The 27,019-nt window shown below is 46.8% G+C and overlaps 1 protein-coding gene across 3 annotated transcripts in view; it reads right to left on the bottom strand.

Annotated features, from left to right (window-relative positions):
• Positions 1–16,416, bottom strand: part of ETV6 (ETS variant transcription factor 6) — a 133,122-nt gene extending 116,706 nt beyond the window's left edge. For 2 of the 3 annotated variants that reach the window (XM_057426641.1, XM_057426633.1), the window contains exon 1: positions 15,957–16,415. In XM_057426641.1, the coding sequence (XP_057282624.1) occupies positions 15,957–15,989 (33 nt within the window). In that variant the 5' untranslated portion in view covers positions 15,990–16,415. Of the gene's footprint in view, positions 1–15,956 lie in introns of all 3 variants that reach the window. The other variant, XM_057426652.1, reaches the window with a different exon arrangement.
• Positions 16,417–27,019: the final 10,603 nt, after the last annotated feature.

Consider the following 27,019-nt stretch of genomic DNA (forward strand, 5'->3'; position numbering starts at 1 on the left):
TTTGTGTCTTGACTAGCTTTCATTATGGCCAGTGCCACTGACTAATAATGAGTTTTCCTTTATCAGTTATCTCTTGCTCGGTTATCACTATAGGCTCCAGCCAAATCCTCTTGAAATCAGTGGAGTACAGAGACCAGGTCCAATCAAACACAATTGTCTTATCTCCAGTAAATGCTTGGGTCTTGAAGAGCAACTTCTTTCCTCCTTCAGCTGCAAATGTTTCTTTAGGTTTCCAAATAACTTTGGAAGAGGGAGAAGGATTTCCCAAGTCTTTACCACAACAATCATCTAAGCTGTTATTAGCAAAAGAAACCATTTCACTAGAATCTACCCCAATCGATAATGGAGTAACACCAAACTGATAGCTCAGCAGTTCTACACTGTGCAGGTTTTAATACTAATTTTTATTACATTTTAAGTTCATTATCCTAGCCATGGTTCAGGCCTCCTTTTATGCACCAAAAAACACAGTGGTATCTTTAGGAGTAATTCAGATAGAGTTTGAAGCAGAAGTTTAAGAAAAAAGCCAAACTATCCAAAATCATCCCCGGTACTGTTAAACCCTGGGTCCTGCTGCCAATAATCCTGTAGTACTCATCACCCCAGCAAGCTGTTGGGGCAAGATCATTAGTAACTATTTGTATTAGAGGCACAAGCAGTTTCCACCCATGATCTGACTCCATTTTGATAGGTAATATCGCTTTATGAAGGGGCAATCACATTAAATGACTTCAAGGTCACAGGGAATGCACTGGCAGAGCAGAGACTGAACTAAAACCTCCTGTATCGCCATACAGTACCTTTAACCCAAGCCTATCCTCCCTGTCCAGGACAATGAGTACATATACCAGGCCAGGCTGGTACATTTGTATAACCACGTTGCAAGGCCAACGTGGAAGATATAAGAAAAACAAAACACGATCCATGAGCTGGCCTGGTTTTCTACAGAAAGGCCGCCCCAAATACCCTTCACCCCACATCCAATGCACGGCTTATACACCAACCTCACAAGGAAAACTGCAGCAAGCATGGCTCACAGAGCTATCGTGTATGGACTGAAAATATTTCCGTGTTTGCGTGTTTGGAGGACTCAATTTTAACAGATAATTGAAACTATGAAATGACCTCTAGATTAAGCATGTGGGACTAACTTCCTCCCCTGACCCAGAGAGGCTTCATGCTTTGCTGCATGGTTAAACAGCTCCAGAGCGTCTGTCAGCATCAGTGGTACAGAACAGCATAAATTTGCAATGAAAGCAGGGGGCCTGGCAGTCAGTGTTCTCAGCCTCTCTCAGAAGACTCAAAAAAGTGCAAGTGCCTCCTTTTATTAAAGCAGCATTCTCCTACAATTAAACCAAAACGGCACAGCCAAGGTGCGTTCAGAAATACAAAGCAAGCCATAGCACTGTTGGAAGTCTGTGGATGACAGCAGTGGGGCCTCGCGCTAATACCAGAAGGCTCATTCACAGCTCCAGGCAACAGCTCTACCCTTCACACTAGAAGAGCAAACCATCGTGCTTCAGACGCTTGGTGTGTGCTGGCATAAGAAAAGGAGAGGTCACTTCTCAGTACAACCACCACCATGTTTTCCTGATCCAGTGACCACTTTTCCTGTAGCTACTCCACCTAGCCTAAAGGGATGATTCTTGTAAAGAAAGTAGGCGTGCACCTTTAAAAGCTTTGGTTCTGATGTCAGGTAACACAGATCTGGCCAAGGCTTTACTGAGTTTCATCAACACCTTAATCCCAGATCAACTGGCACCGCCACTTGAAAAACGTGCCCTGCCCTCCTCCTGTTCCCAGCTGCTCATTCCCACCACCTCCACACCATGCTCTGCCTTGCGCTAGCACAAGCTGTCCATTTTCACCTAGATCTGCTGCCCTGTCAAGCATAGTGCCACCCAAACGTTTGTGCCAGCCTATGGGAGGAGGAAGGGGAAGGGTGGGACAAGATCTTGCAGGGTGCTACCACCTTATCTTGAATTAAGAGTCTCATCAAACTACTTCTTCAGCAAAATAACAAAGACACACTCTTGCAGTGCCTTTAAAGAATAGTTAAAGCAGCTTCACGTCAGCCCCAAGTTTGATATGGGCAGATACTGCTTCACAGAGGCACTGCTGGAGGCAGGGAAGGCTGGTATGACAGTACAATACAGCCACACCATAGGAGAATTCAACTAGCAGGCTCAACCTAGGATGAAGACCCAGGACCCCTGCTCAAGTCACAGTTTTCGCTTGCCTCACCACATCTTGAGCAGGACTCTTCTTTGTATCATGCTTAAAGAGCCTCAACTCTCACGATGCCAAATCCTACTGTACCTCAAAAGAAAACATGTTATAGAATAGCCTGACAATACAATCCATGCCCTCCTACATGCATGTTACAGCAACAAATAGGACAGCATATAAGGAGAATACCCTCACCCTGTGAAAACAGAATAGAAGAGGGAAACCAGGAGGAGACTAGACACTATTTAGCCATGGGAAAAACAAACACCTCAGCACAAATTCCTCGTGCCTGGAAAAACGCTTGCTGTTCAGAGCTTCTGAGCAAGCCCCTAGCCAGAATAATTAACAATGGGCAAAACTGAGACGCAGGATGGAGAAAGAGAGGGCAGGAAGTTAACAACACGGCCATGCGAGCAGCCTGCTACTTTTACACACTGGGATCTGTGAGCTGCCTTTTCATTTTAGGCAGAAGCTGTGCAAGCCAGTAGCAATGGGAAATCAGACAGGCTGTAATTCTTCTTTCATCTGACACACTGTTAAGAAATCAAAGTTAAAGTACCTTCCACTAATGGGCTAAATCACTAAGTTTACCCCTGTACTGCCATATAGATTATCAAACCCCCACCTTTTTTTTCCACTAGAAGGACAAGATCAGATAGAATACTGCTGCTTTCTAAAACTAAGCATATCATTTAGCTCTTATTTCAAGTGACTTGAAGAACAAACAGACTTTGCAATCTCCAAGGGCTGTGTTTTCCCAGTAGCCTTGTCATCACCACTTTTAAGGACTGTGGCTTCAAACATGAAGGTGCAAACCTGAAGTAAAATGGAGTATGGTGACTGTGCATGAACAAATCAGCTATCCATTTGGGAATGTGAGAAAGGGGCAGGCTGAGCGCTGGGAAAGGCAGGCATGAGAAAATTTAGCCTTGCCTCACCAGCCTAAAAACGAAGGCTGCATTCAAGAGTGCATTATTAGCTGTTCATTTGTCCACAGATGGCATTCCAGCACCCACTCCTGTAGCACCATGAACCACACAGATACTCAAAGCCTGGGTGGGAAACTGAGGAGATAAGCAACCTAGTACAAACAGCTAGGGTATCAGCAGGAAACTAGAGATGATCTAAAAAACTCGGGCAAATAATAGAGTCCTCAGTCACAGGATCATGTTACTGGTTTGCTTGCACACTGCATTATAAAAGTGCACATCCAGACTCTGCATGTGGGACACAGACATACTTCAACTCACTTTTGTATGGAATGATAAAACTGTGTTCAACACTGGGAAAACTGAGTATCTTCAGCTATCCACATCTTTTAGGAATTCACGCTTCTGTTTTACTCTGTTGATAATGGGTATTATGTCTTCAGACATTCAGGCAGCACTTGGGAACAGCAAAAGAGCCTATTCCCAGAGGGATCATTCAAGCTGGTGCAGTGGGACAGGACCTCAGGAGCCAGTTAAAGGTGAGCAGGTTGTGCAGCACAGACATCACAAGTTCAGCCTGAAGACAGGTAAGTATGTACCACGTGAGAGCAAGCTGCTGTGGTGTCTGCCTGCTGTAGGAGGCAGATATAGGGCTTGGTAAAGGACACACAAGCATTCGCAGGTTTGATTTTCTCCCTTTTAGCCATCGCACTTTTCAAGTTCTAATTGCCCACTAACTGCATTGGTGCAGGACAAACATGATTTGAGAAACAGCTCAACTTGTACTGAAGGAAAGCATTTGGTATACACAGGGTCTCAACAAGAAGGTCCTGTCTGCCAGCTTACTCACTTCTTAATCGTTATGTGTGGAAAAATGAAGCCCAGGCATCCAGCAAACAACACTTCCTCCTTAATTTTTTTCTGCAATTAGGAACTTGAAAAGAAGAGTCGTGGACTGAAAGGCAAAGAGATTGAACTATCAAATGAAGATAGTCACTCCAAAGCAGGTTTCAGGCCTGCTGATGAAGTACATTAATGCAAGTACTGGAATTGTCCCTGTATTGTATAACACCTGTTCATCAGCCATACAGTCATGCAGTTACGTGTTTGGGCCATCCAAACAAATGCATCCCTGTCGTGCAAGGAACTGTGTTCACTTGTCTCTTATCAGCCATCAGAAGAGGTGCGGCTGACACAGCACGTAGCACTTGAATTATCCAAGAATCTAATTATTTTTTCCACCCTCCGTCAGCCAAATCTTGGGAAAAACCTAGAGAAATAAAATAGGTCAGGGCACTTTATGCCAATAAATGGCATCACAGCCCAAGAGGAGAGTCAAGGACAGGAAAATCCCTAGGAATTTTCCCGAACAAAGTCCTTCATAACCTGGAGAACATTGGCCTCATGCATTTCAGATGGCCAGGCTACCTCTGCTTGAGGAAACATCACAACAAGATCAAGAAACAGAGCAGAATGTCTGATGCACATGAGAGGTTTTCTCAACTGCTATTTTTCCACTTGTCAGAGGCATCTGTACAGCGTCCAGCACCAAAGTATGAAAGCCCTAAATGAAAATGGAAAAACGCAGTAGTTCTGGTCAGCCCAAACAGCTAAGTTAGTACCACATCTCCAGAAACACCCAGCAGGAAATCCTCAGGGCAAAAAGCACAAGGAATAAACTCTCCCTTTCACAGCACCCCACAGGTTAGTGGCCTTCTGAGCCAAGGACTGCAGCTGTATCTTTACAACTAATGGTCCCAAACAGATCCATCTAGTATGAACTCTCTTTTAAAACCAATTGCCTCTTTGGCCCTGCATTACAACTCTTGGCAGTAAATTCAGTGACCTCGCTGTATGTTGTGGGAAAACATACCTCCCCCTCTTTAGAACTGCCAGATGCTTCCATCTGATCCTCCCTGTTCCCATAGGATGAGAATAACCCTTCCCAATTCAGCTTCACTCTGCCTCTTGTGACCTTCTAAAACAGATTTTTACCCTTTCCACAGGAGTCTCAGTGGGCCCAGCTGGTTGCAGTTGCTGCCACAACAAACTCCTCCCCTTCACATCTTAATTCCTTCACTCTCAGTACCACCCACCCTACTTCCCTGGCTCCTGTTTGCCTTCCACCACTAACCTCCATTCCCATTGCTTAGAGTAGGTTTGTAGAAATACAGATAACAGATCTCTGTTGGGTTCAAGCAGTTCCCTGTGCACATGGGCACGGAGAACCACCCCATGTCAAAGCTCCCATCTTGCAGCAGTGCTGAACAGCAGTAAATTTCAGGGGGTGTGGCTATGAAGGTGGCTGGGCTGAGAGTAGCACATTCTGGGAGCTCTGCTGGAAACCAGGGCAGAAGCTCCAGCCCTGGGCTGCAGGACTGCTCACCTGGACTCCTGCCACCACCAGTGTGTGTCTAGAAAAACCTGCAGTTTGTTGGTTTCAAGACTATGATACCAATTTTTCTCAGAAAAGCCAAAGGGACAAATTCTGAACAACAACAAAAAAGCCTATTTTTCAAGTCTGTGTCATTATTTTAATCCACAAGAAAAAAAAAAATAAAATCAGTACAACTGAAAAAGAAATATTTCATTTGCTTAATAAAAAATGCTTGTCATTTATTAAGTAATATCACCTTAAAATGTACCATGTTCCTTCTCATGTGCAATTATCAAAACTGCTGTTTTTTGCAGAACTACTTTATGCTCAGGGTTTTGACAGGGGACACTGCACTTGTAATTACATTTCACTGTAAGTCCAAGTGCTGTGTATCATAAACAGCATGTAAAATAAAACAAAAATAAAACCAATCACCCAGCAAACGATTCGTTATTTCCCAATATAAAACCCTAACTAAATCTGCATAAGGCTATCCAATTACTTCAATAGACACTTGTAGACATTGTATAGATTAGCAGAAAGAACTACATTTACGTTGAAGACCATATTTAGCTGCACATCGATATGCTTTAATGGCTGTCCAACACCATGAATCACTCACTCTTCAGGAACAACTAAAAAGTACACATGCAAAACAATGTAAGAATTGATTCTGTACATCCATTCTTCCGTTTGCCATTAAAAAAAGGCAAGTCACAACCAAAAGCGTGATGCAAAGTCTGCACAAATGACACCACTTCCTAGCGAGAGAGGCAGCTCAGTGACTGCCTGCAACATTTGCCCAGGCAATGAAAGCAGCAACTCTCCTGCCCATGGCTGCAAGCTCCAGTTGGGACACCATTTGTCACATATGTGAAAAAGAGTTAATGTTTCAGGAGCGCATTTCACATGGGTGATAATGGGAACTGGGAGGCCTTTGGGAAAGCACAGGTCAACTCACATTTGGCTCCTGGAAGCAATGTCTCTTCCCCATAACCAAAAAACTTCCCCTTTTTTAAATGCTGATCTGTAATTCCTCTTCCATGTAGTCCCTGAAGGTTTTCCCCTCTTTCATTTGAATCTCAGTAATTAATGCAACAAAGCCAGCCTCTTGCTAGTTCTAGCAACCCAGACTTCACAAATCTCTCCCAGTCACAGCCACAAATTCTTCCTTAGCTCTCTTCCCACTTACAGTTCTCCAGTGCTCTTGAAATCAAGACTGCTGGGACCAAGATTTAGGAAACAACCCAGAGGAGACTAGTAAGCACTTGAGACCAGCCTTCCAGGGTGTAAAATTTTACATTGAAGCATCTGAATGCCTACACATCATCAGAACAAGTCTATCTTGCCTGGGATCTTGTCCCCAGAAGACAGGAAGTCTCTGTTTCAGGAAAGGTTTAACAGGCGGAAAAAGCAATGTTTCCCTTGTGCCTGTGTTGTCGGCCCTGTTGCATCCCCTCATACAGGCTGTGAGACTTAATATCATCACCTATTCCTCCACTCTTAAAAACACCCATTTGAACTTACAGTCCCCACAGCATCCTGCAGCAGCGAGTTCCATAATTTAACACAGATGAAGACTAGTAATTAGTTTTGTACTATCAGAAATAATTGCTCCCTATACTACACTCCTGTGTGATCTTACAGATTTCTATTGTACCTCCCTCCGCATCCTCCAAGCCAGAGTGTTGTAGGCAATTAGCTTCTCTTCCTATGGAAGTTTCCCCAAGGCAGCTCCACTGCTCATTTCTCTCTTTTGGTGCTCTAAAAGCCCTCCTAGCAGTCAGGAAAACACGCTCTAGTCTGAACTGATACACGACACAGATTCAAACTACAACATACAGATAATTCCTATTTGACTGCCTGCTCCTTTCCCACTACAGTTTTGTTTGCCTACTTGACCCCAAATTGAAAACTGAGCTCTGTTTTCTTTTATTCACCAACCAAATAATTTCCTAAAATCCAGTCTCAGCTGACAGACCAGTTCTGGGAGGTCTGTCTGCAAACAGGATCAAACAGCTCAAGGAGACCTCACCGCTTCTGTTAAACAGAAGAGCCGTCAGAGAGCCCTACTCTAAACTACCCAGGTGAAGGAAAAAACCCATATACATATACTGCACTTTCTGCCCACTCCTCCAAGCCTGCAAAACTCAGTCACTGCCCATCAGTGTGGTTCACTTGGCTGTGCTAATTGGCTGTGCATACGCTATTAATTCACTCTCTTCTTACTCTGAGGTTTAAGAGAAGTTGTAATTTGTCCCAGTTGGGAGGTAATAAAGCCAGCGCACGGTCAGTCACGGATGGGTCTGATGACTCAGCTGGTGTGAGGTAGGTAGCTTGCTAAGACACCATCTCCAGTGTGTTTGAGCCCAGTGTTTACCATCCAGCATGCGATATATATCTCAGGCCACATGCCATGAAATATTTTACAGCCCATAACCTTCTTCCCCTGGAAGCTGCTCCCACGCTCTTCCCTGAGCCCTCTTCCAGAGAACCCATTTGCTCAAGCCATTTGACAGAGACACAACCACTCAGACTGCCAACTGAGAAATATCTTTTACACCCATCAGCACTCCTGTTCCTGCAACCTGGTGCCCTTCCTGGCACCCTAGGACTTAGCAGGAACAAGTGCATCCTCACCCCTCTGTGAAAACAGCTCAGCCCTTCTTTTCCTCACCCCTATGGAGATGGCGGGTCCATCACTCCACAGTGACAGCACCACCCCAGCCTGGTAACTGGGACCTCTATGTACCTACACTAGGCTGCCAGACCCAGCACAGTGATGCTTTAAACTGGAGGGAGCTGGTCCTCTGGAGCTGGGGTGAGGCTGCTGGGGCCAGAGCCACCACAATTGAAAGGCAATGGCACGGCTGACAATGGCTCATGAGCGCTAACCCCACTGCTTTGCAGGCTTCAAGTTACAGCCATTCTCACACAGTCGTTGCCTGCTGGAAACACTCAAGCAGCTTCTTATGGATGTGGCAGGGAGGATCCATCTGCCAGGGAATTTTTTTTTCCCAGTAGCCTCCAGGGATAACTGGGACCAACACCCTCATCCCAGAACCAGCGGTTCCTTGCAGTCTACCACCTCTAACCTCAACTCCTGGACAGCTCCGAGAAGGATTGCCTTTGCCCAGGTTTTAAAGCACAGGGCAGGTAGATAGATAAGAACGGCCTTTCAAGAGGTAACACGGTGAAATAACCACTTCTAATCCATGAGAAGGAAATAGGGATTATTTCTGTTAGGGGGGGAATCCCAACAGAGACCTCAGATGAGTTCCTTGAAAGTGGGAAGGAGCTCCCCAATCTTGCTGTAATGCTGGGTTTGCTCCCTTTCATCTTAAAGCACGTGAGCAGAGCTTCATAGTGCTCCATCAGTGATGGAAACCACTTTCATGTGAAGTCCTTTTTAGGAAAAAAAAAGAGAAAGGGAACAGAGAAATGTGTTTTGCAGATATTGAATGCCTTGTTGTGGCCCTACTAACTGGATAAATCTGTCTCTGAATTCTAGTACTGCTATCTCTGGCACTTTTACTAAACATTTCATTTATCTGGTAGAACTCCAAGCTCCTGGATTTCTACAGAATCCTATCCCATTTAGAAAGCATTCCTAGTTTCTGTTACTAGATGTTTTTGAGGATCCCACTAAAGACATAATGGAAAATCACTTCAGCCATATTCTGTTGAAATTCAAACTATATAAAGAATATCTCTCTCCGCTGCATTCCATCCGTTTGAAGGATTCTCCTTACTGGATGCCAGTTGGTTTCCTCCAGATTAAACTCTGAAGACTTTTCAAAACAAATAATTTCCAAGCTTGATCATATGCCACCTGAGCGAGCTAGGAAAAACCCAAAGAAACCCTCAACAAAAGCAGACACACACAAAAGAACCCCAAACCAACAACCCACCAACACAACCCACTGAGAAATCACTCGTTGTTCCTATTTATAACCACACTTCATTTTATTTTGAAATTAAACATCCAAACTCTGGATTTAATATTAGGCAGCTGTTAATAGTTTACCATGTAAAGCTTGGTTGTCACATTGAAAGTATTTTTGTGGAGCACTTAACTCTTGCAGTCACACCCAATGCTACTCCTGGCATTATACACATCTTTAAAATGATTTACAATGCTATTTGTTTCCGTGTGCAAACATTCCACAGAACACCAACATAAATACCACAGGGAGAAGCTCGCGCTCTTTCATGCCCATTTCCCCTCCGGACTGTCTTAACCAGGACAGCATTTGCAAACTGTACGAGAACACCACTGAAGCAAAGAAACTGCACGTGGCTTAACAAGGAATAACCTTTGGAAAAAGCATTTAGATGAAGAATCATTTACAGCTTTTCTTAATTGCTATAGCCAGCTCACTTTGGAGCTCAGCAGCATTACAGAAGAGAAGTAATACCATCTATCAGTGAAAAGCTTATCTCCTTTCAAAATCCTTTATTTACCGCTGCTCCAGACATTCCATAAACAAGTTCAACTTCGGCTGGAGTTTTCCGCATTTATTTTCCTGCCAGAAGTAGCATTTTTGGAAGAAAAAAGAAAAAAAGTAAACCAGTATAATCGAGCCTCAAGTTCCATATGTTTCATAGATAGAGTAGCTGTCCTCTCTGCTCCAACAAAACACTGCCTGAAGACAACTCAGCAACACCAGAACCAATATGGTCTAAATTTGGCTTAGGTTGTAGACCTAAAAAATATAACCCACAATAGCAGGAATCGGCTGCCACGATTCCGCTGTTAAAGGCACAGAGGCTTTGGTGGCCTGCCTGGCCTCTTTGCTCAGGATGAACTGATGCACATACCTGGGCTCGGTTTGGCTTCTTCACAGTTGCCTAGAGGAACATCCCACCCACAGGCTGTCCTGGGTGGCCTCCTTCCCGAAGGAAGCACAAGGACATATTGCAACCTAAACATTAATTGTTGTGGCAACACTGGCAGCTGATCACCAGCCACTGCCTCTGCCAGTGGGTCCTCCCTTGTCAGATAATGAAGGTGTACCTGACCTGACAGAGAGGGATGTCCTCCTACCCCAGGTGAAAACAACACCTGGGAGAACCGAGTATGCAGCCTGCTCCGTGTTCAGCTTCAGGGAGCCCTGGGAAGGGTGGTGGTCAGGGGAGGGAAGGCAGCAGGGAGTGCTCTGGCAGCCACATCTGGCAGCCGTCCCACCCAGGCACTCTTGCCCTCAGCCAGAGGCAGGATTGTGGCAGAACAACTACGCCTGCACCTTGTGCCCGCCTCTCCCAAAGCCACATCCAGTGTGGGCTGTGGGCAGAGGAACACCACCCTGCCCGATCCAGCCGCTAGGACGCAGTGAAACAGCAGTATCACGCTCTCTCCGACTGCTCAGCAGAGGTAGGCGGCCCCTAACAGAAGGGCCAACAAACAAATGACAACCATCCCCGCTGCCCCCAAGCACCCTGTGAACTAAAAAGCCAGGAACAAATCAGATCACCCTGTCGCTGGTTCCTATAATAAACACAACTTGTCCTCATGCTGCATTACAAATACCAAGCCTCACTATTGCACGACAGAGGTACGTTCATTATTATTTCATGCCCGTTTCACAGACAGGGAAAGCAAAGACCAACAAGAACATTTTCAGAAGCACTGGCTTTTAACTTGCTGTCACTCTGGGGATGCCCGGCTGAAGGCACTGAACCACAAATACTCCAAAACGAACACATGTAAAGAAATAGAGCAAAACCAAACCCAAATTAGCCAGTTTCTGGATTGTAGGTCAGAACCACATTACTGGCCAAAACCACGGGTTGCCTTAGCTCTCCCTTCTCACAGTAAGCAGGTTATTAGGAAAGCTTCTATCAGGAGACTTCAGGAGGCACGCACACAAGGAGCCAGGTAACTTTTGGAAAAGGCAGGAACATCACTTCTGTGTAACTGTACAAGACTTCATCTCGTGGTTATCAGCATTTCTATCAGCACTGCGCTGCTTAGCCACCTCCCTCTGAAAGGCACTTTGAGATGCAAGGTGCAATATGCATGTAAATTATCATTAAAGCATCCTCTGTTTCACCAGGGCATTTTCAGATTGGGGCTGCTGTTTTAGTGGGTTGCCTCCCAGGAAACTGACTTCACCTGTAATGACATGGTGAATGCTAATGACCAGTGTTTAATTGGGGCAGTGTTAGTAAAATTTTGCTTCAGAGGGATTCAATTTAGCTGGTGCCAAGGAGTTAAGTGATTAATCAGGTGTTAAATAGTACGTACTTCTCCCATTCAAACTTACACCCACTGAACTTAATGAGAGTTTTGGCATTGACACTAACAGAAGAAGGATCCTCCTCCTAGTACATAAGTTCCCTAATAAACACTAAGGAACATGCTCTGTACTAGCAGATACTCGGCCTTGGTTAAGGGTAACAGAATTCTGACCATGTGATGCTGAACAGTCCCTCAGCAAGGAAAGCGTTTGGTGGGAGAGCGCTCTTTGCAAAAACTGCATCAATGAAGTATTAGGAGACATAAAGCACTACTTAAAAATTAACTTAATCTGGGGAAGCCAGTTAAGATTGAAAGCTCAAATACTCCACTGATTCTTTGCCCTTTGGCTTACACCATCACTCTTTTTCCCCCTTCTTCCTTTTTTAAATGATTACAAAGTACATCCTTGAATCCAAAATAAGCACCAGTGAGACAAGACCTCGAGCTACAGAATTCTGTGCTGACTCCTGCAGTGCCCATGCGATCGCAAGGACCACCACATACAGCTTACTGCAAGAGAAAGCTCTCCCATCCACCAGCATACAGCTGCATTAAAATCTCCACCGGAGTCAGTTGTGAAACCCAATTCACAGGAAGGCTCTGTGCCTTCAGTGCTGCCCACCAAAAGTACTCTCAGCTCAAACATCAGCCAGGCACACACAGGGGAGCCTAGGCTAGGATCAGCCCTGGACTGGGAGATTTTAAGCAGCTGGTCCCCCCCATATTCCCAGTTTCAGTTCCCCCACAACTCTATACTTTTGCCAGCACAACTGTTTGCGGTAGCGTGGCAAATAGAATTGAGCAACTGAAATTGCCAGATTTATAAAAAGGAAAATAAATCACACTGCACCCTTTGGTACCCTTCTATTTGCCTGATGAATTTTGAGCCTCCATGTGACACCATGGTGATATTCTTGAGCTATTAAGAATTCAAGGGAAAAACAGGGAGATCCTCATAATCAGAAAGTTCCAAGTGAGGTTTTAAACAGAACTCATTACCACATGGACCTTAGTTAATCACAAAAATCATCACCTTTGTCTAAACTCCTTGCCCCGTCTCCCTTTGAGCTTTTGCCCTCCTATAAGTTTTTGCCAAGATGTTTACACTCTCCCTGTGCCTCAGTTCTCCCACCTGGGGGAAGAGAGGTGAGGCTGTAAGGATCACTTGCCAATACCATAACAAGTGCCAATGTCATGTCAGTATATACAATACTATAATCAGCTAACTACTATGGCTCAGGATCAGACGAACAGGTTTACTACCAACATAGACATCCCAGCACCTGGGATGAAAAAGGCTGTCCAAATACGACGACCACACCACATGTCCCTTCCCAACCCATCTCGGAGCCAAAGCCCTCAGGTGCTTTCAGACTGGAGTATGGCACAAGCCCGAAGGCTGTCGGTTCACGCAGGGAGTACGCTGACACCCTAAGTTGTAACAAACACTGAGGGTCCAACCTTCACACTCACCTCTGACACCCAAGATCTGTCTCTAACTCCAGCAATGACTTCTCTGCAGCTTCAGACTTTCTGCAGACCCTTAACTTCTTTGCCACAACAGCACGGTTGGAGTTACTGGGTCTGCTTGCCATCAGTCAGGCAAGCACACACCCAAGCGTTGGCAAGATCAGGGTATTTAGCATTGGGTTTCTCCTCTCTCAGAGGAAGAGAATGTAAGCAATCACACATACTTGCCGCAAAGCGAGCACATATCAATATACAATCACACATACATACTGATAAGTACCTGACACAAACCGAGATATTACTGCAAGTTCATGTTGATTACCAGTAGTTAAATATATACCAAAAACTTCACCTCCTTTGAGCTTTCCTACATCTTATTGAAGCACTTCTCTAGTAAGGTGAGATGGCGAGACCGTGCACTGAGCAGCTTGAGCATAAACAAAGTAGCAGCCTTCACTCCCTCTGCTGAAGCTGTCTGTGGCTCATCACCTCAGTTGCTGTGGCGTTTACTGCACGCAACCTTGATCCATATTGCAGGAGGAAGGGAAACAAACAAATATATAGAAAATGCATCCTCTAGCACCACTGCTTCCAGTTCACAGGCTCCTAATGAAGCTCCGCAGCACCCTCACAGCACAACACTTGGCTACTTTTCAGAACAACACAGCAGCTTAGCACCAAAGTTGGAGTACGGTGAGGAGCTTGCTCCTCTGCCCTGACCTCATGCTCTGCAAGTCGGGCTGACACGCTACAGAAATCATCACTCGTACCTGTATAATCACACTACCATTTACACAACACCTCTTAAATCCAGCTGCTGATTGCAGCCACCTCTAACTCCTCCTGGATGAAACAAGCATCCAGAAAGCAATGGTTGTTAGAAAAAACGAAGAGAAAATTACCCTGAATGGTTTGACTGGTGAAGAAATGTTATCATTGGAAATTCACACTTTGGTCTGAAAATATGTACTTTCTATGTTTGAAACTAATAAAACAATTCCCCAAAAAGCTGGTAGCAGAAGTTTCTGTTCTCTGACAAAGATTAACTGCACAAGTCAGCATGTAAACAAACTACACACTGCAAAATGAAAATAAGTTCAGACCATGATCTTTAGAATCAGTCACTTCAAAAACACATCAGATTCCCAGTATCTGCCTAAACATAATAAAAATTTGGCATTTAATCACTTCAAGACTCAAACAGAAGTTTGTTTGTATCTCCTCCTGCTATGGAGCAAATACATTACAGATGATTCTGTAACATACCTTAGTGAGGCTAGCTAAGGACCAGCTTTACTGTTCCCAAAATCAACAGCAGTGCTATCACCAACTTCAGTAAGAGCAGAATTAAACCTCGTATTCTCAAAACAACACACATCAAAAACAAGTAAACACAACTCATATGACACTACTTTTTCATGGCATTTGCATTCTTCTGTCCAGAGAACACATCCTACCTTTCCACAGGATTTACTAATAAAAACAGCAGTTATATTTCATTTTACATACGTATACATATATATATAAGGTTCTGCTTAGTTAATTGTACACGTTTTGCCTGCACTAGCATTTTACCACCCTGCAATGCGCATACAATACCCCATTATCCAATTTGTTCATCTGCGTTATGAAAAGTCCAACTAGACTCTCTGAGCCACGAGACTTCATGGGACACGGGCCTGATCCCATTTAACTCAGCAAGAGAAAATACACCCCCAACTTTTCAAACTGAGGTCACAGCATACAGAACATAAGACTCCCATCATAAACGTACACAAATTGGGACAAGCAAACAAAAAAGCATCATGGTGAGTAAATACGTGTTCATTCTAGGCTCTCTCCCTTAGAGCCTGGAAGTCACCTTTTCCTGCCAGTCAGGGAGAGGCAACTGTTAAAGCACTCTTAACTCGGGCAGTTAGTCGTGAGCAGGAGGAAGATTCCTGGCTGGCAGCAAAGCAAAGCAACTCCTCCAGAAATCACACGACTGGAATGAGAGGAAAGCACTATTTCTAGCAGATAGGAAGGGTCTGGACAAAAAAGGAAACTCAATTTTGTTTCCATTGTCTCAGCTTTACACCGCTTCCACTTAAAACCAGAAACTTCACGGGGCAATCCCTCCTTCAACAGGCCAAGCCACGGAGAAACGGATCCCCCAGGCCCTGGCAGCACGGGGCCGGGCTGTGCAGCCCCGGCTCCTCTACCTGCTGACGGGCAAAAGATGCTAGTAAATGCAGTGAGTAAGAATTAATAGGAAGGGAAAGGAAAGGAAAGGAAAGGGAAAGGAAAAGGAAAAGGAAAAGGAAAAGGAAAGGAAAAGAAACCCCCCACATCCCCATGCTGGTGGAAGCAGCAGCGGCTGCATGTCCCCGACGGCAGGAAACTTTCTGCGAAGTTGCCGTCGGGGGCCGTCGGGCCACCAGCCCCGCGGGAGAGGGGAGAAGGACGGGAAGGGCGCCCCGGCTCCATTTCAACCTCCCGTCCCGCCGCCAGCTCCTGCCGTGAGGAACCACACCACGAAACCTCGGCCGCCGAGGCTGTGCCCTGCGTTTCCCCGACGGGGGCTTGGGGAAGGGGGGGGGTACCACGGTGACAACCGACGGGAGTCGCGTCCCTGTGTGTTCCCCGCCCGCCTCCACCGGGAGCTCCGCGATGCCTCGGCCGGGGGGTGCCCGCTGACAGGGGCCGGACGGACACAGGGATGGAGCTTTACCTTGATGCAACACTGAGCAGGAGCCTCAGACATCTCTCAGCAGGGAAGCGGCGAAGCCCGGCGGGGCGGGCGGACGGACGGACGGGAAGTTCTCGGGCTTTCCCCACTTTCCGCTCCCCTCCCGGCCCGTCCCCTCAAGGGGAAGTTTCCGCCGCCACCATGGCGCGGCCCGCGGAGCTGCCCGGGGGAGAGGCGGAGTCCCCCCCCCTGCCGCCTGGGGTCCCCTCCTCAGCGGTGCCGGTGCCGCCGCCAGCCGCCTCCTCCGAGTGAGCGCGATCGCTCCCTCCCCGCTGAGCGCGACTGTGCGTGTGTGCGTGTATGTGTGTGTGCGTGTGTATGTATGTATGTATGTATGTATGTGTGTGTGTGTGTGTGTGTGTGTGTGTGTGTGTGTGTGTGTGTGCGTGACCGCGCGCGCTCTGCCCGCGTGCGGCGCGGGGGGAAATGGAAGTGGGAAAAGGGGGGGGGAAGGGGGAAGAAGGGGCGGCGCTGCCGTCACGGCCCCGCTCCCCTCCCGGTGTTTTCCTTCCTGGAAGAGAGAAACCGAAAGGCGGCGGGGGAAGGGCCGGGCGCTGCGCCCCGCCCCACCGCTGCTCATTGATCCGGAGTTTCGGGGCCGAAACTGACGTGGGTTCCCGGCACCCCGCGCCGCCCCTTAAAGGGCTCGCGTCGCCCCGAACAGCCACCACCGGCGGGGAGGGGCGAACGGGAGGGCGGTGGTGCCGGTTTCCCCGTCGCCGTGGGCGCCCTCGGGTGCCCGTGCTGGGCGGGCAAAGCAGAGGGAAAGATGGAAGGGCGCAGCCGCGTCGCGTCGGCTCAATTCGGTGTCGTTTGACGCCGCGGGCCCTTTAAATGCCGCGCGCCGATACTGGCGTTCAGCGGCGGAGATGGGCAGCGGGATGAGCGAACGTGGCTGGCGGGGAGGGGAGGGATGGCAGCGGGCGGAGCGGTTGGCCCGCGGGCAGCACAATGGCCTTTGTTCCATTTGTTCCACCTCCGGAGCGGCCCCTTTAAGAGCCCCGACCAGGAAATGAGGCTCGGGTTACGGCGGGGCACGGGAAGTCCGGGGCGGAAGCACTGCCGGTCGCTGTGGTCCTGCAGCCCCAATCGTGGGCCGCTGTCCCACAGATTCCCCCCTCTCCGTCGGTGAGCCCCTGCCTGGCGGAAGACGGCCGACCCCTCGGAGAAACGTTGTGGAGCCTGGGGCTCTGCCCGTGTTTAGAGCCCGGGCCGGATGGCACCAACGCAGAGGTTCAGGTCGGGGTTGTCTCACCCGTACCTTATGGGGTACATGGTGTAACATGTGTTTTCAGCTGCAGTGGAACAGGGCTGTTCTTCTGCACTCTGTGGCTCCTGCGGGTGCAGGAGTGGGTACAGCCCGAGCCCTCTTGACGGGGGTGGGAAGAGGGGTTGGGAAGGAAAAACAACTTGCTCCTCTCTTCATCTAAATCTCTCTTTGTGAGTTTAGAGAGAGTTTTTGGCGTCCTGGCTGGTTTTTGGATGCACCCACTTCATTGCAAGTTGGGAACGTGCGTGGGAGCACAACAGCCCTGCTTGTACCCGTGTCACTGAAAGGCAGAGCAACCTCTGGAGCGTGCTGGAAGGATGCTGTGCCTTGGAATACAACAGGCTCCTATTCAGTGATTCAGTGCTACTGAAAATAGCAGATGAGAGGCAATCCTACTATGGTGTTTTAAAGCAAGCCTCAGCACATATGTGGCATTTGCTTAGCTGTGGCACGCTTGCATCAAATGCAGATCCCCTTCATCTGCGTGGCCCGAAGGCCGGGCTGCTGGGGTCTCATGGTAGTCTAGTCCCCTCTTGGTGGGCTACTGCAGGCCATTTTCCAGACAGGGCTGACTCCTCACAGCCTCTTACAGCTTCACAGTGGCTAGTCCCTGACATGAATCGAGGAAGATGGAGGGAAGGTACTATTTCCTCTCAGCCTAGCAACCAGTGACCCTTTTTTAACACAGGGCCAACTCAATAATAAAGGATTCATATTTACCTGTCTTCTCTCTGCACGGCTGAACTTCTGGAGTAGAGTCGCTGCATCTCTATCACTTTTACAATGCCGCTCTCCCCTATTATTCTCTCTGCTTCATCACTATGATGTTTTCCTTTTCTACCTGCACGATTACCACTGCGTTTCTGAAGTGCTGAGTCATTATTCTGTATCTCATGGCAAGTTGGGGTCTTTTGTGATTCTTTATATTAAATGCAGAAATCAGAGATGGAAAAGACCTGCTAGGTCATCTGCTTCACTCCCCTGCAGGTAAAGGATTTGCAGCACGTGCTAGATTGCTCTGTCTGCTTTAGTTTTAAATGCCTCAGGTAATGGGGCATTTCTTTTCAAGACTCTTCCTTTTCAAGACTATTTCACGCTCCAGCAAGTCCCATGGTCAGGAAGATATTTGTCCTATATTTTCATTTGTCTGGTTTCACCCTATTACGCCTGGTTATAACCAGGAGTATTGTACTGCCCTAAACAAATTTTCCTCTCTCTGGCTCTTTATACGTTGCACCCAGGTATCACTTTTTTCCCCTAGCTGTTGCCATTCCTTTTTATCTCCTTTGATTCATCAGTCCCTGTGGCCACTTTATTATTGTCATTGGTCTTCTCTAATTCCCATTCAATTGGTCATCTCAGCCCACAGATGACCACACTTAGGGACAAGTATCTGCCTGATCCTTTGTGAATGCAGCCAAAACCCCATCATGGTTTAGTTTGTCCCCAGCCTGCCTCAGAAGCTTATACGAAACTTGCCACCTGCCATTGTCCTGAATGAGAGCTGGTCCTGTTACTCCTCAGTGTTCTCTCTTGCAGTGCAACTGCAATCTCTTTTTCTCCATGGAAACTGGTGAAGCTACACGTCCCGAGTGGTTATTTGTCTGCCTGGAGTTTCAACATCTTTTCCTTCCGGGTCACTGATAGCTGCTGTTCCTCACACTTTGATTAATGGCCCTTACAAACATGGGCCTTGATCCATCTCTCGACCAGTGTGAATGGTTGCAAGTACCTGTCCAAGTTCACAGCCTGGTTTAGAGCTGTTCTCTTTCAGCTCTTCCGCTCTTTTTTCCACTACTCCACTAAATGTGAGGGCAATGGATGGTAACTAGAAAAGGTAGGGAGATAAACAGTGAATGCGTAGGGAAGGACACAGTCATGAGTGCAGTACCTTTCCAGCCAGAAGTCAATCCCGTTGAAGTTGCTGTAAGAAAACATGACTGGACAAAACATACCACACGACCTTGCCAACAGAAGCAGATATGCCTCAACCATGCTAACCAGGTGCTAGCCACAGTGACTGGAGAACATCTTTGAACCCTTTAAACAAGGAGGGCCAGAGTCCTTGTAATGTGTTAGCTTGGTTCTGCCCTTGTTTCTCTGACCTGGTTTCTCACGGTTCCTCTCATTAGTTCTGTCTCTTGAGATATCATGGTCCTGGCTTCTGCACCTTACAGGAGAAGAAAACTGCTACCAAATCTCCTGGTGAGCAGGATGGTCTGTGGCTGCAGGACAGTTGCTATGGAAATTTGAGGAGAAAGCTTCTCCAGCTTCTCCCTTTAAATCCACACTGCATGGAGACTGCACAGAACGGAAAGGAAGACCATTAGCTTGTATTAAACCTTGAGCAGGCTCTCAGTTAACTTCCTTCCCTCTCACCTAGAGGCTACTGCTTAGTTTATCTCTAGGGAGGAGCTTTTAGTTAAAACAGGATTTACAATCCCACAGAGACACCTGTCATCAACAGCCTAGTCAGTAATCCCCTAACTTTCTGCTCAGATAGATGGTGGCAATGCTAATTCAGGCAAAAGGTAATGGTACTCTGGCCTGTGAAGTGAGGCCAAGTCCCTGCCTTGCTTAGGGCTCTCCCAGGAAAGGAAGATGGGTGGCATGGTTGGGGACAGCAGCAGGATGAGAAAAAACATAGACAAAAGTGTGTTCTTCCTCCTTATAGAGGCCTGAAAATCTGGCTTTGGATGCTTATGTTTTCTGGTCTAGAATTTGTCCCTAGAGCAAGCCCTGAAGAAAAGGAGGCAAACCAACTTTTCCTCTGGACTTTTTCATTTCCTGTCCACAGTGGTGCATCTGCATACTGCCTTCCACTGATTCTGTGTTACCTGGGCTGCTTTTACAGCCATGAGACTCCTAGTGTTTTCCTAGATGCACTTCCTCAACAGCTAGTTTAGCTTTTTTCCTATGCCCCTGAAGGATGTTGGAGCCTTCTTCCCAAAGGAGTTAGACACTTGGGAACCTACATCCAGCCAAAAGCCAAAGTTTTAATTTCTTCTTCTGTGTACTGGTTTTCTAGTTTCAGCAGTGTAGAGCAGTACCTCAGACATTTGCAATAATTGTTGACTTCACCTTGCTTTTTTTAAGGAGACTTTGATCATGGTAGTGTTTTTTTTTCCTCTTTGTATTTGCGAAAGCACTCATTAGTTCCCAATGCTCAGATATCATTAACTCGTCCTGTTTCTCTCCTGTTATCTTTTCCTTCCCTTTATCTTTCCCCAGCACAGCTTGTCTCTCTTCTTTAGTGCTTGATTCTTTGCTTAGTTTGTATTAATAGTTTTTATTTTGTCTTCAAGTGTTTGAGCAGATACCTATAGTCCCTTGATGTGACTTGATGGGTCTGCTGACATTACTGAGCTTCAGCAGAGATGCTTTTCCAGCTTGAAGGACAGGATCAAGCTCTTAAAGAACAAAACGCAGTAGGAAACAGTAGTAAATGCCAAGAACATGCAAGGGTACATTGATGTTAGCAGGCAACAGAGTTTTTGTCCTGAGGACACACCAGGAAATCCATGAGCGCTGGTGCACAGAGGTGCAGTGGAAATGAACCCCATTGCACATTTAGCACTACGATTCTTTTTCCCTTATCAAATTTGTTTCTGAACCCAAATTGCATTTTATGGTCATAGTATATATCAGTCATGCTGCTTCCTATCATTAGCCAGAAGATTAGCCTTCACTTCATATCCTTAGGCAAGTCCTTTTTTCCAAGATTCAGCCAGGTTAATGTTTCCTTAGCTTTTTAGGAATGGGCATGAAATTCAGTCTGAGGTGTTAGACTGAGAAACGCTGTATCCATATTATTTGCATTCTCATTTGTTCACCTACGAGCCTAATATTTGAGATTCAGTTGTCCTCTAAATGCTCAGGGTTGGCTCTAGGAATAGGATTTGCACCAGTATAACAATTTTGGGAAAAGGTTTGGTTTTGTTGGGTTGGTGTTTATTTGTTTAAATCAAAATAGCAATATTAGTGCATACCCTAAAGCTGCAGGCATTTGATATAAAGATACTTACACAATTTACATAGGCACTCACATAGCTTTTCTGTTTCAGAAACCCACAATAGTCACAATGGAAATGCCAAAATCCTGGTATGACACCTATTCATACAGCAGCAAAGAAAATAACCCTGAACATGCTTGATGCTCTAAGCTATGTCATCCTCACACATCATCATATAGTGTATTATTTTGAATCATCTAGTGTATTGCTTCTGTAAGTAAGAGAAACATTTTTCTGCCACTGTAAGTGTGACTGTTCTTTTAGGGGAAAGGGGAACTGTACTGATTTAACTCCTCTTTGTTGTTCAAAGCAGTGCAGTGTCTTCTGAGAGACAAGTTTATAGTCTCATTTGAAAAGCAGACTTCATTGCACAAGTCACTGCTTAGACATGTGTTGGCAGTGCTACTCCTGGTATGTACTTTTAAGTTGCAGCACATGAAAATGAGGCAGTAAGTGGCCCTGACAGAGCTTCTGAGAGCACTAACTCCAACGTCAGCAACCTTGCAATAGCTAAATCAGGTAGGGCTAAATGGTGTGGGACCATTGGCCCCTCTCATACCACGAGGTTGTTACAGTCAAGTCCTTTTCTACCTCTTCTAGTGTTCTGGTTACAATATGGTGCCACAAAGCAAAGTTTCTAGGGCTAGCACCCTGCAAAAGTGCCCCATCCCACATTACTATGCTGTGCAGGTGATACCATACCCTCCTTTGGCCATGCCAGCAGCTGCCTTTAGAACTGTGAAAAGCCACAAGGAATATCTCTGTGTGTGCATCCCTATGTTTAAAGCCAGCTCGGTTCCCCTTGCTGTGGTGCAAACAGGTGGAGACTGGCAGGGATGGCTTAAACTGGAATCTTATGGTCCTTCAAAGCAATAGATGTACCTTCTCCCCTCATCTCATCCTTGTAGCCATCTTGCTCGCTACAAAAGCAATGAGAGGCTTGGCCAGGCACTGCTTCTTGCCCTGACACTGTAAAATCTTGCCCCGACAGAATGTGGAAGGGCTGCCATGCATGCAAAGGCCAAGGAACAAATAGCAGGGGACCTCTGCTTTTGGCTTGAGATGGGCAAGGCCAGGCAGGCTGTTTTGGAGGCTCTTCGGAGGAGGGAGAACATGTCCTGAGCCTGGGAGGACTGAGAGTCACAGAGGGAAGTCTGCTGGGGAAAGAGCAGGGAACTGTGGATGAGCTGGGGTAAGAGCCTGGCATGCACTTGGTGGAACCTCCCCACTTATATTCTGTTACTGGAAAGCATTTTAAATAAAACCCAGAAGTCGAAGCTGGAGGGACAGAGTTCAGATTCTGTGTCAGGTAAGTCCCAATGGATTTACATTCTGCGTGTACAATGACTGGGTTTTACTTCCCCAGATCGCTCTCCTCAGCTGCAGAGGTGAGCCAAACTTTTCTCAACCCCCAGTCCTCTCTATTCGTAATATTTTCACAGGTCCCCCACCTCCTCCCTCCTTTTTCAGCATCATTTTCTCCATGGGGTGACAGGATTACAGCTCCGTTCGGAGCTGTGGTGCACACTCTGTCATCCATGTCATTGTAACTCTGTATCTTGCTGGCTGTAAAAGAGTGACACAAATTGTTTTCCTGCCAGATAAACATTGTCTAGTACATTTAATGCCCGTAATCTAATGTGAGGAATAACATTATATGAGCAACAGCAGTCAATCTGCTTACAATGATTACCCGGTATTGCTGGGGGAAAAAAATGGGATGCTGCTGCTCCAACAGTGTGGAAGCTCAGCACCTTTCTGCTCAGCTCTGCATCCTCTGGGGCAGGGGCTTACAGCAGCATGACCATGCAGCTGCCAAGTCAGTGAGCTGATGTGGAAGCTTGGGAGCTCAGCTCAAGGCTGAATGAGAGGAGTGCGTGCTCAGCAAATGGCAGAATGAAACCCTTGCAAATGGGAAAAAAACAATGGTGTGAGTACAGCTAGTTGTACAGAATTGTGATTTATCTGCTTTTATTTTCAGTAGTTCCAGTGGCATCATGATGTAGGATTTTATAGCCTATTAAATCATGCCTGACGTTTATGGATATAGTTTAGAATGCATGCATTATGGATAGGAAGTAGCCTTCCCGTGGCTGAGCAGCAGTTTCCACTTGCAGGTCTTACTCCATCCTCACACCCTCTTACAACTTTAGCTCAGAAACTGCCAAATACACCCCAAAGACAAAGATTTTGGCCAAGAATGCAAAAATATGAATGTTTCTGTTCCCATTGAGGTCATTGCTCTGATCTAAAATGGTCTTCATTTCTTTTGTTGTCTTCCATTTCCAAGAGCAGGTCCACATCCAGAAGGGTTAACTGCAGCCTCTTCAGGCACTGCATGTTCTGCAGTCTCCATGAGAGCAAACAGATCACCCTCTCACAGGAAAGAGGTGGTAATCAGCCCAAGTCACTGATGAGCTTTTTGGGGGCGTGTAGGCGTAATTAAGACTGGAAATTTGAGCTGACCCCAATGTTAGCTTGGGAGATGAACTGAGAGTAGGCACAGAGGTGGATGGACCTGGGTGCCAAGGCCTGACCTTATTGGGCTTAACGCTGCACGGGTCTCTGGTGGCTACAGAGGGCCTCCAGACCCTTACTCTGGATTTCACCTTGAGGACTGCTCTTGGCAACATAAATCCAGTGAGTTTTGTGTCCTTTTGTGGGGCAGCATGCAGGGGCAATATGTTAATAAAGGGGCAGTTGGGTATGAGTATGGGTGGTGCTGGAGGACCAGACCATGGAGCCCTCATGGGCATGCATGGGAGGACAGAGACGATGGGCTCTGGACGAATTGCTCACTTGCTTTCTGCAACCTGTGGTTCATCACTTGGACAGTGGTCGGATGGCAGCATCACCACTGCTGCCCACCCAATATCTCATCCACCACCCCTTCCCATCCTCACGGGCAGACAGCATCTCACTAGACAGACCTGTCTTTGTGGCCACTGCCTGAGGAAAGCAGAGGTCAAGTCTTGGATTGTACCAGTTGAGACAGGTTGAGAGGGCAGCCGGGAAGGAGGAGGAGGGAGGGTGGCTTGGACAAGTCCTGTCAGCCATAGCAGAGGGAAAGGGAAGAGCGAGCCAGTGGGTGAGGATGGTGGAAAAGGCAGTTAAGAAGAGAGAAGGACCAGGATTTAGGTTCAGGAGAGGGCTCACTAGCAATTTCAGGGGAAGAGAGAGGAGAGAGTGATCAAAGGAGTGGCTGGATGGGTGACTTTGACTGGAGGGGAATTCAGCCTCCCTGCCTGGTACCCAGAAGGAACTGCCGGCAGCTAGGGGGTCTCCACTGTGTCAGAGGACTACGGCACAGGGACCTTTGTGACCAGCAGAAGGGGATGTTTTGGCTGCTGGGGAAAACCAGTTTTATATGTCAGGGCCTGAACTAAGCACAGATTGCAGTGGTCATAGCTACCACTGCAAGAGATAAAGACACATTTCACTCTTAGATAGCATCTTACAAGTGGTAATTAAATTTTTACAACACCCATGTGAGGTAAGTGTGCAATTACGGCTCCTATTTTAAAGCCAGGAGAGAAGAGAGGGTGAGCGGCTTTCCAAAGGCCAGGCAGTGACTCAGTGGTGGTGTTGCCATCGCCAACCAGGAGCTCCCGGTTCCCAGCCCGGCCCGCAAACCGCGGCCATGGCAGCGGCGTGACAGCCTCTCTGCTGAGAGATGAAAGTGAGCTGATTTCTCAAGAGCTTTGATGAGAGAAGGAAGGTTAGAAATAGCCTGCGGCTGTTTCTAGAGAAAGTGTCAGGGCTGAGGGAGAGTTTCAGAGGGCAGCAGGAAAGGGAATGGTAGGGAAGTAACTGTTGGTACGAGCAGCTACGAAGGGAAGGGAGCTGACAAACCAGAACCCAATGACAGAGGAGGAAAATGGGTGAATAAAGAGGATAGATTTTCTTGAGAGGTGTAGGGGAGAGGAGAGGAGGCAGCAAGAGAGGGAAGAACGGTGATAAGGGCATGGGGAAGGAGAAAAAACATCCAGCAAGGGTGCATGATGGTGTTTGAAAGCTGTTGCGTTAGGAGGCAGAGAAGTGCCACCAAGTATGGGGTCTTACAGTGCCTGGGCAATTATAATCATGCTATTGTGTCTCTTGCACAGCAGCTGGAGATCCTGGAGCAGTCTGCAGAACGGGATAAGCATCATTAGCTTTGTTTCACCTACAGGAGAACTGAGGCTCTGAGCAGCAAACCCTCTTGCTTATGGTAATGCAGTAAGGTCAGCACATCGTTCTGGTTTAAACTATTAAGATAAATGCAACTTGAAGTAGGAGTAGGACATACAGGGACATACAGTTGTCAGTGGCATAGGAGAGAAGAAGAGAGGAGATGACTGATGTCAGCAGCCCAACTATTTTTTGTAGCTCTAGAAAACATAGCATCAAATAAACTGACAGGTTGAGGCTATGAGCTTTGGATCCTCTGTGCCTTAAAGTCTAATGAATGCTAACAGGCAGACACACCACTGTATGCACACGCACATAAATATCTGTGCACACAATAGCCCTGATGCTAGCACTAGTGTGGTCTGTGCTCTTAGGTTATTTCCTCAGTTTCCTTCCTTTCAGCAAAATAAAGGTAAAAATTTGTACCCACAACTACAAAATGGAGACATATCCGTGCCCCAGAAGACTTCCACAATGCCGGGTATTCTTAGGTTCCCAAATGCTTTGAGATAGGATGAGATATAGACTAGACTAGGCTAGACTAGAATATTACAGTTGGAAAGGACCTACAGTTGTCTGGAAATGCACATGACCACTATCCTGGAGGGGTTATTTGTCTGCAGTCATTATGTGCCACAGTGCAGAAACCATACGTCTATCAGCCTGTGGCTGCCACACCAGAAGCAGCAGCATCTAAAAATTAAAAGACCAGAAAATGACCGCCAGTGTTACTGGTGGATTTCACTGTTTGAGGTAGCATAGTGTTCTTAGGGCCTAGAAAGTGAGATGCTTTTGTAAATGTTCCTCCTGATTTAAAAAAAAAACACCTCTCCTCACCTCTTCTTCTTCCTTTTCCTGACAAGCAATGAAAAACCTGTAGCTATTTTTAGCTTAGTTTGAGGAGGGCAGAGAAGCCTCCTGCAGTATAAAGTGAGAGGAGAAGACCCGTGTAACACATCTGCTGAAGGAATCAGGAAAGAGCAGTATAAAAGATAGAGCCTATTTTTAGTAATACCATTTGGTATTAAAGCTTCCACCAGTTATTCCAACTTCACCTCTTCTTCCTCAGCTACTCGGGAGCAGCAGAGGCTCCCTCGCCTCACCTCTCCCTCCTCCTGATGCGGAGGGCTGTGGCACTTGAGCTGTGCAGTGCTACCACCCTCTGGTTGGCCACCGTCAACACCACAGTCCTCCGTCGGCCGGAGTGTCCTGAACTCAAGCCATCTGCCTCGTACATCTTCTCTGCGGGGTAAATCATGGAATCATAGAATAATATAATGGTTAGGGTTAGAAGAAACGTTAAAGATCATCTAGCTCCATTCCCCCAAACACTGCCTTTCAGTGTACCCAGTAAAGAGATACAGTGATTTACACCTTCTGATGCAGCTCTACATGAGGCTTGTTTTGGCCTCTTGGTTTTGTAAAGAGACTTTGTATGGGTGAAGGATGCAAAGGTCATCACTTCCAAATGTGTTGGTCCTCCACTGGTCCAGCACATGTTGCCAGTGGGTTCATCTCCTTGTGACTCCTTGTAAGGGTGACCAGCATCTTAGAATGGTGGCTGATTCCTACTTGAAGATGTCTTTTGTGAG

This window comes from Pezoporus wallicus, unplaced genomic scaffold (assembly GCF_028554395.1).
Source record: "Pezoporus wallicus isolate ANWC-B61680 ecotype Strahan unplaced genomic scaffold, APGP_CSIRO_Pwel_v1 scaffold_3294, whole genome shotgun sequence".
NCBI lineage: Eukaryota > Metazoa > Chordata > Aves > Psittaciformes > Psittacidae > Pezoporus > Pezoporus wallicus.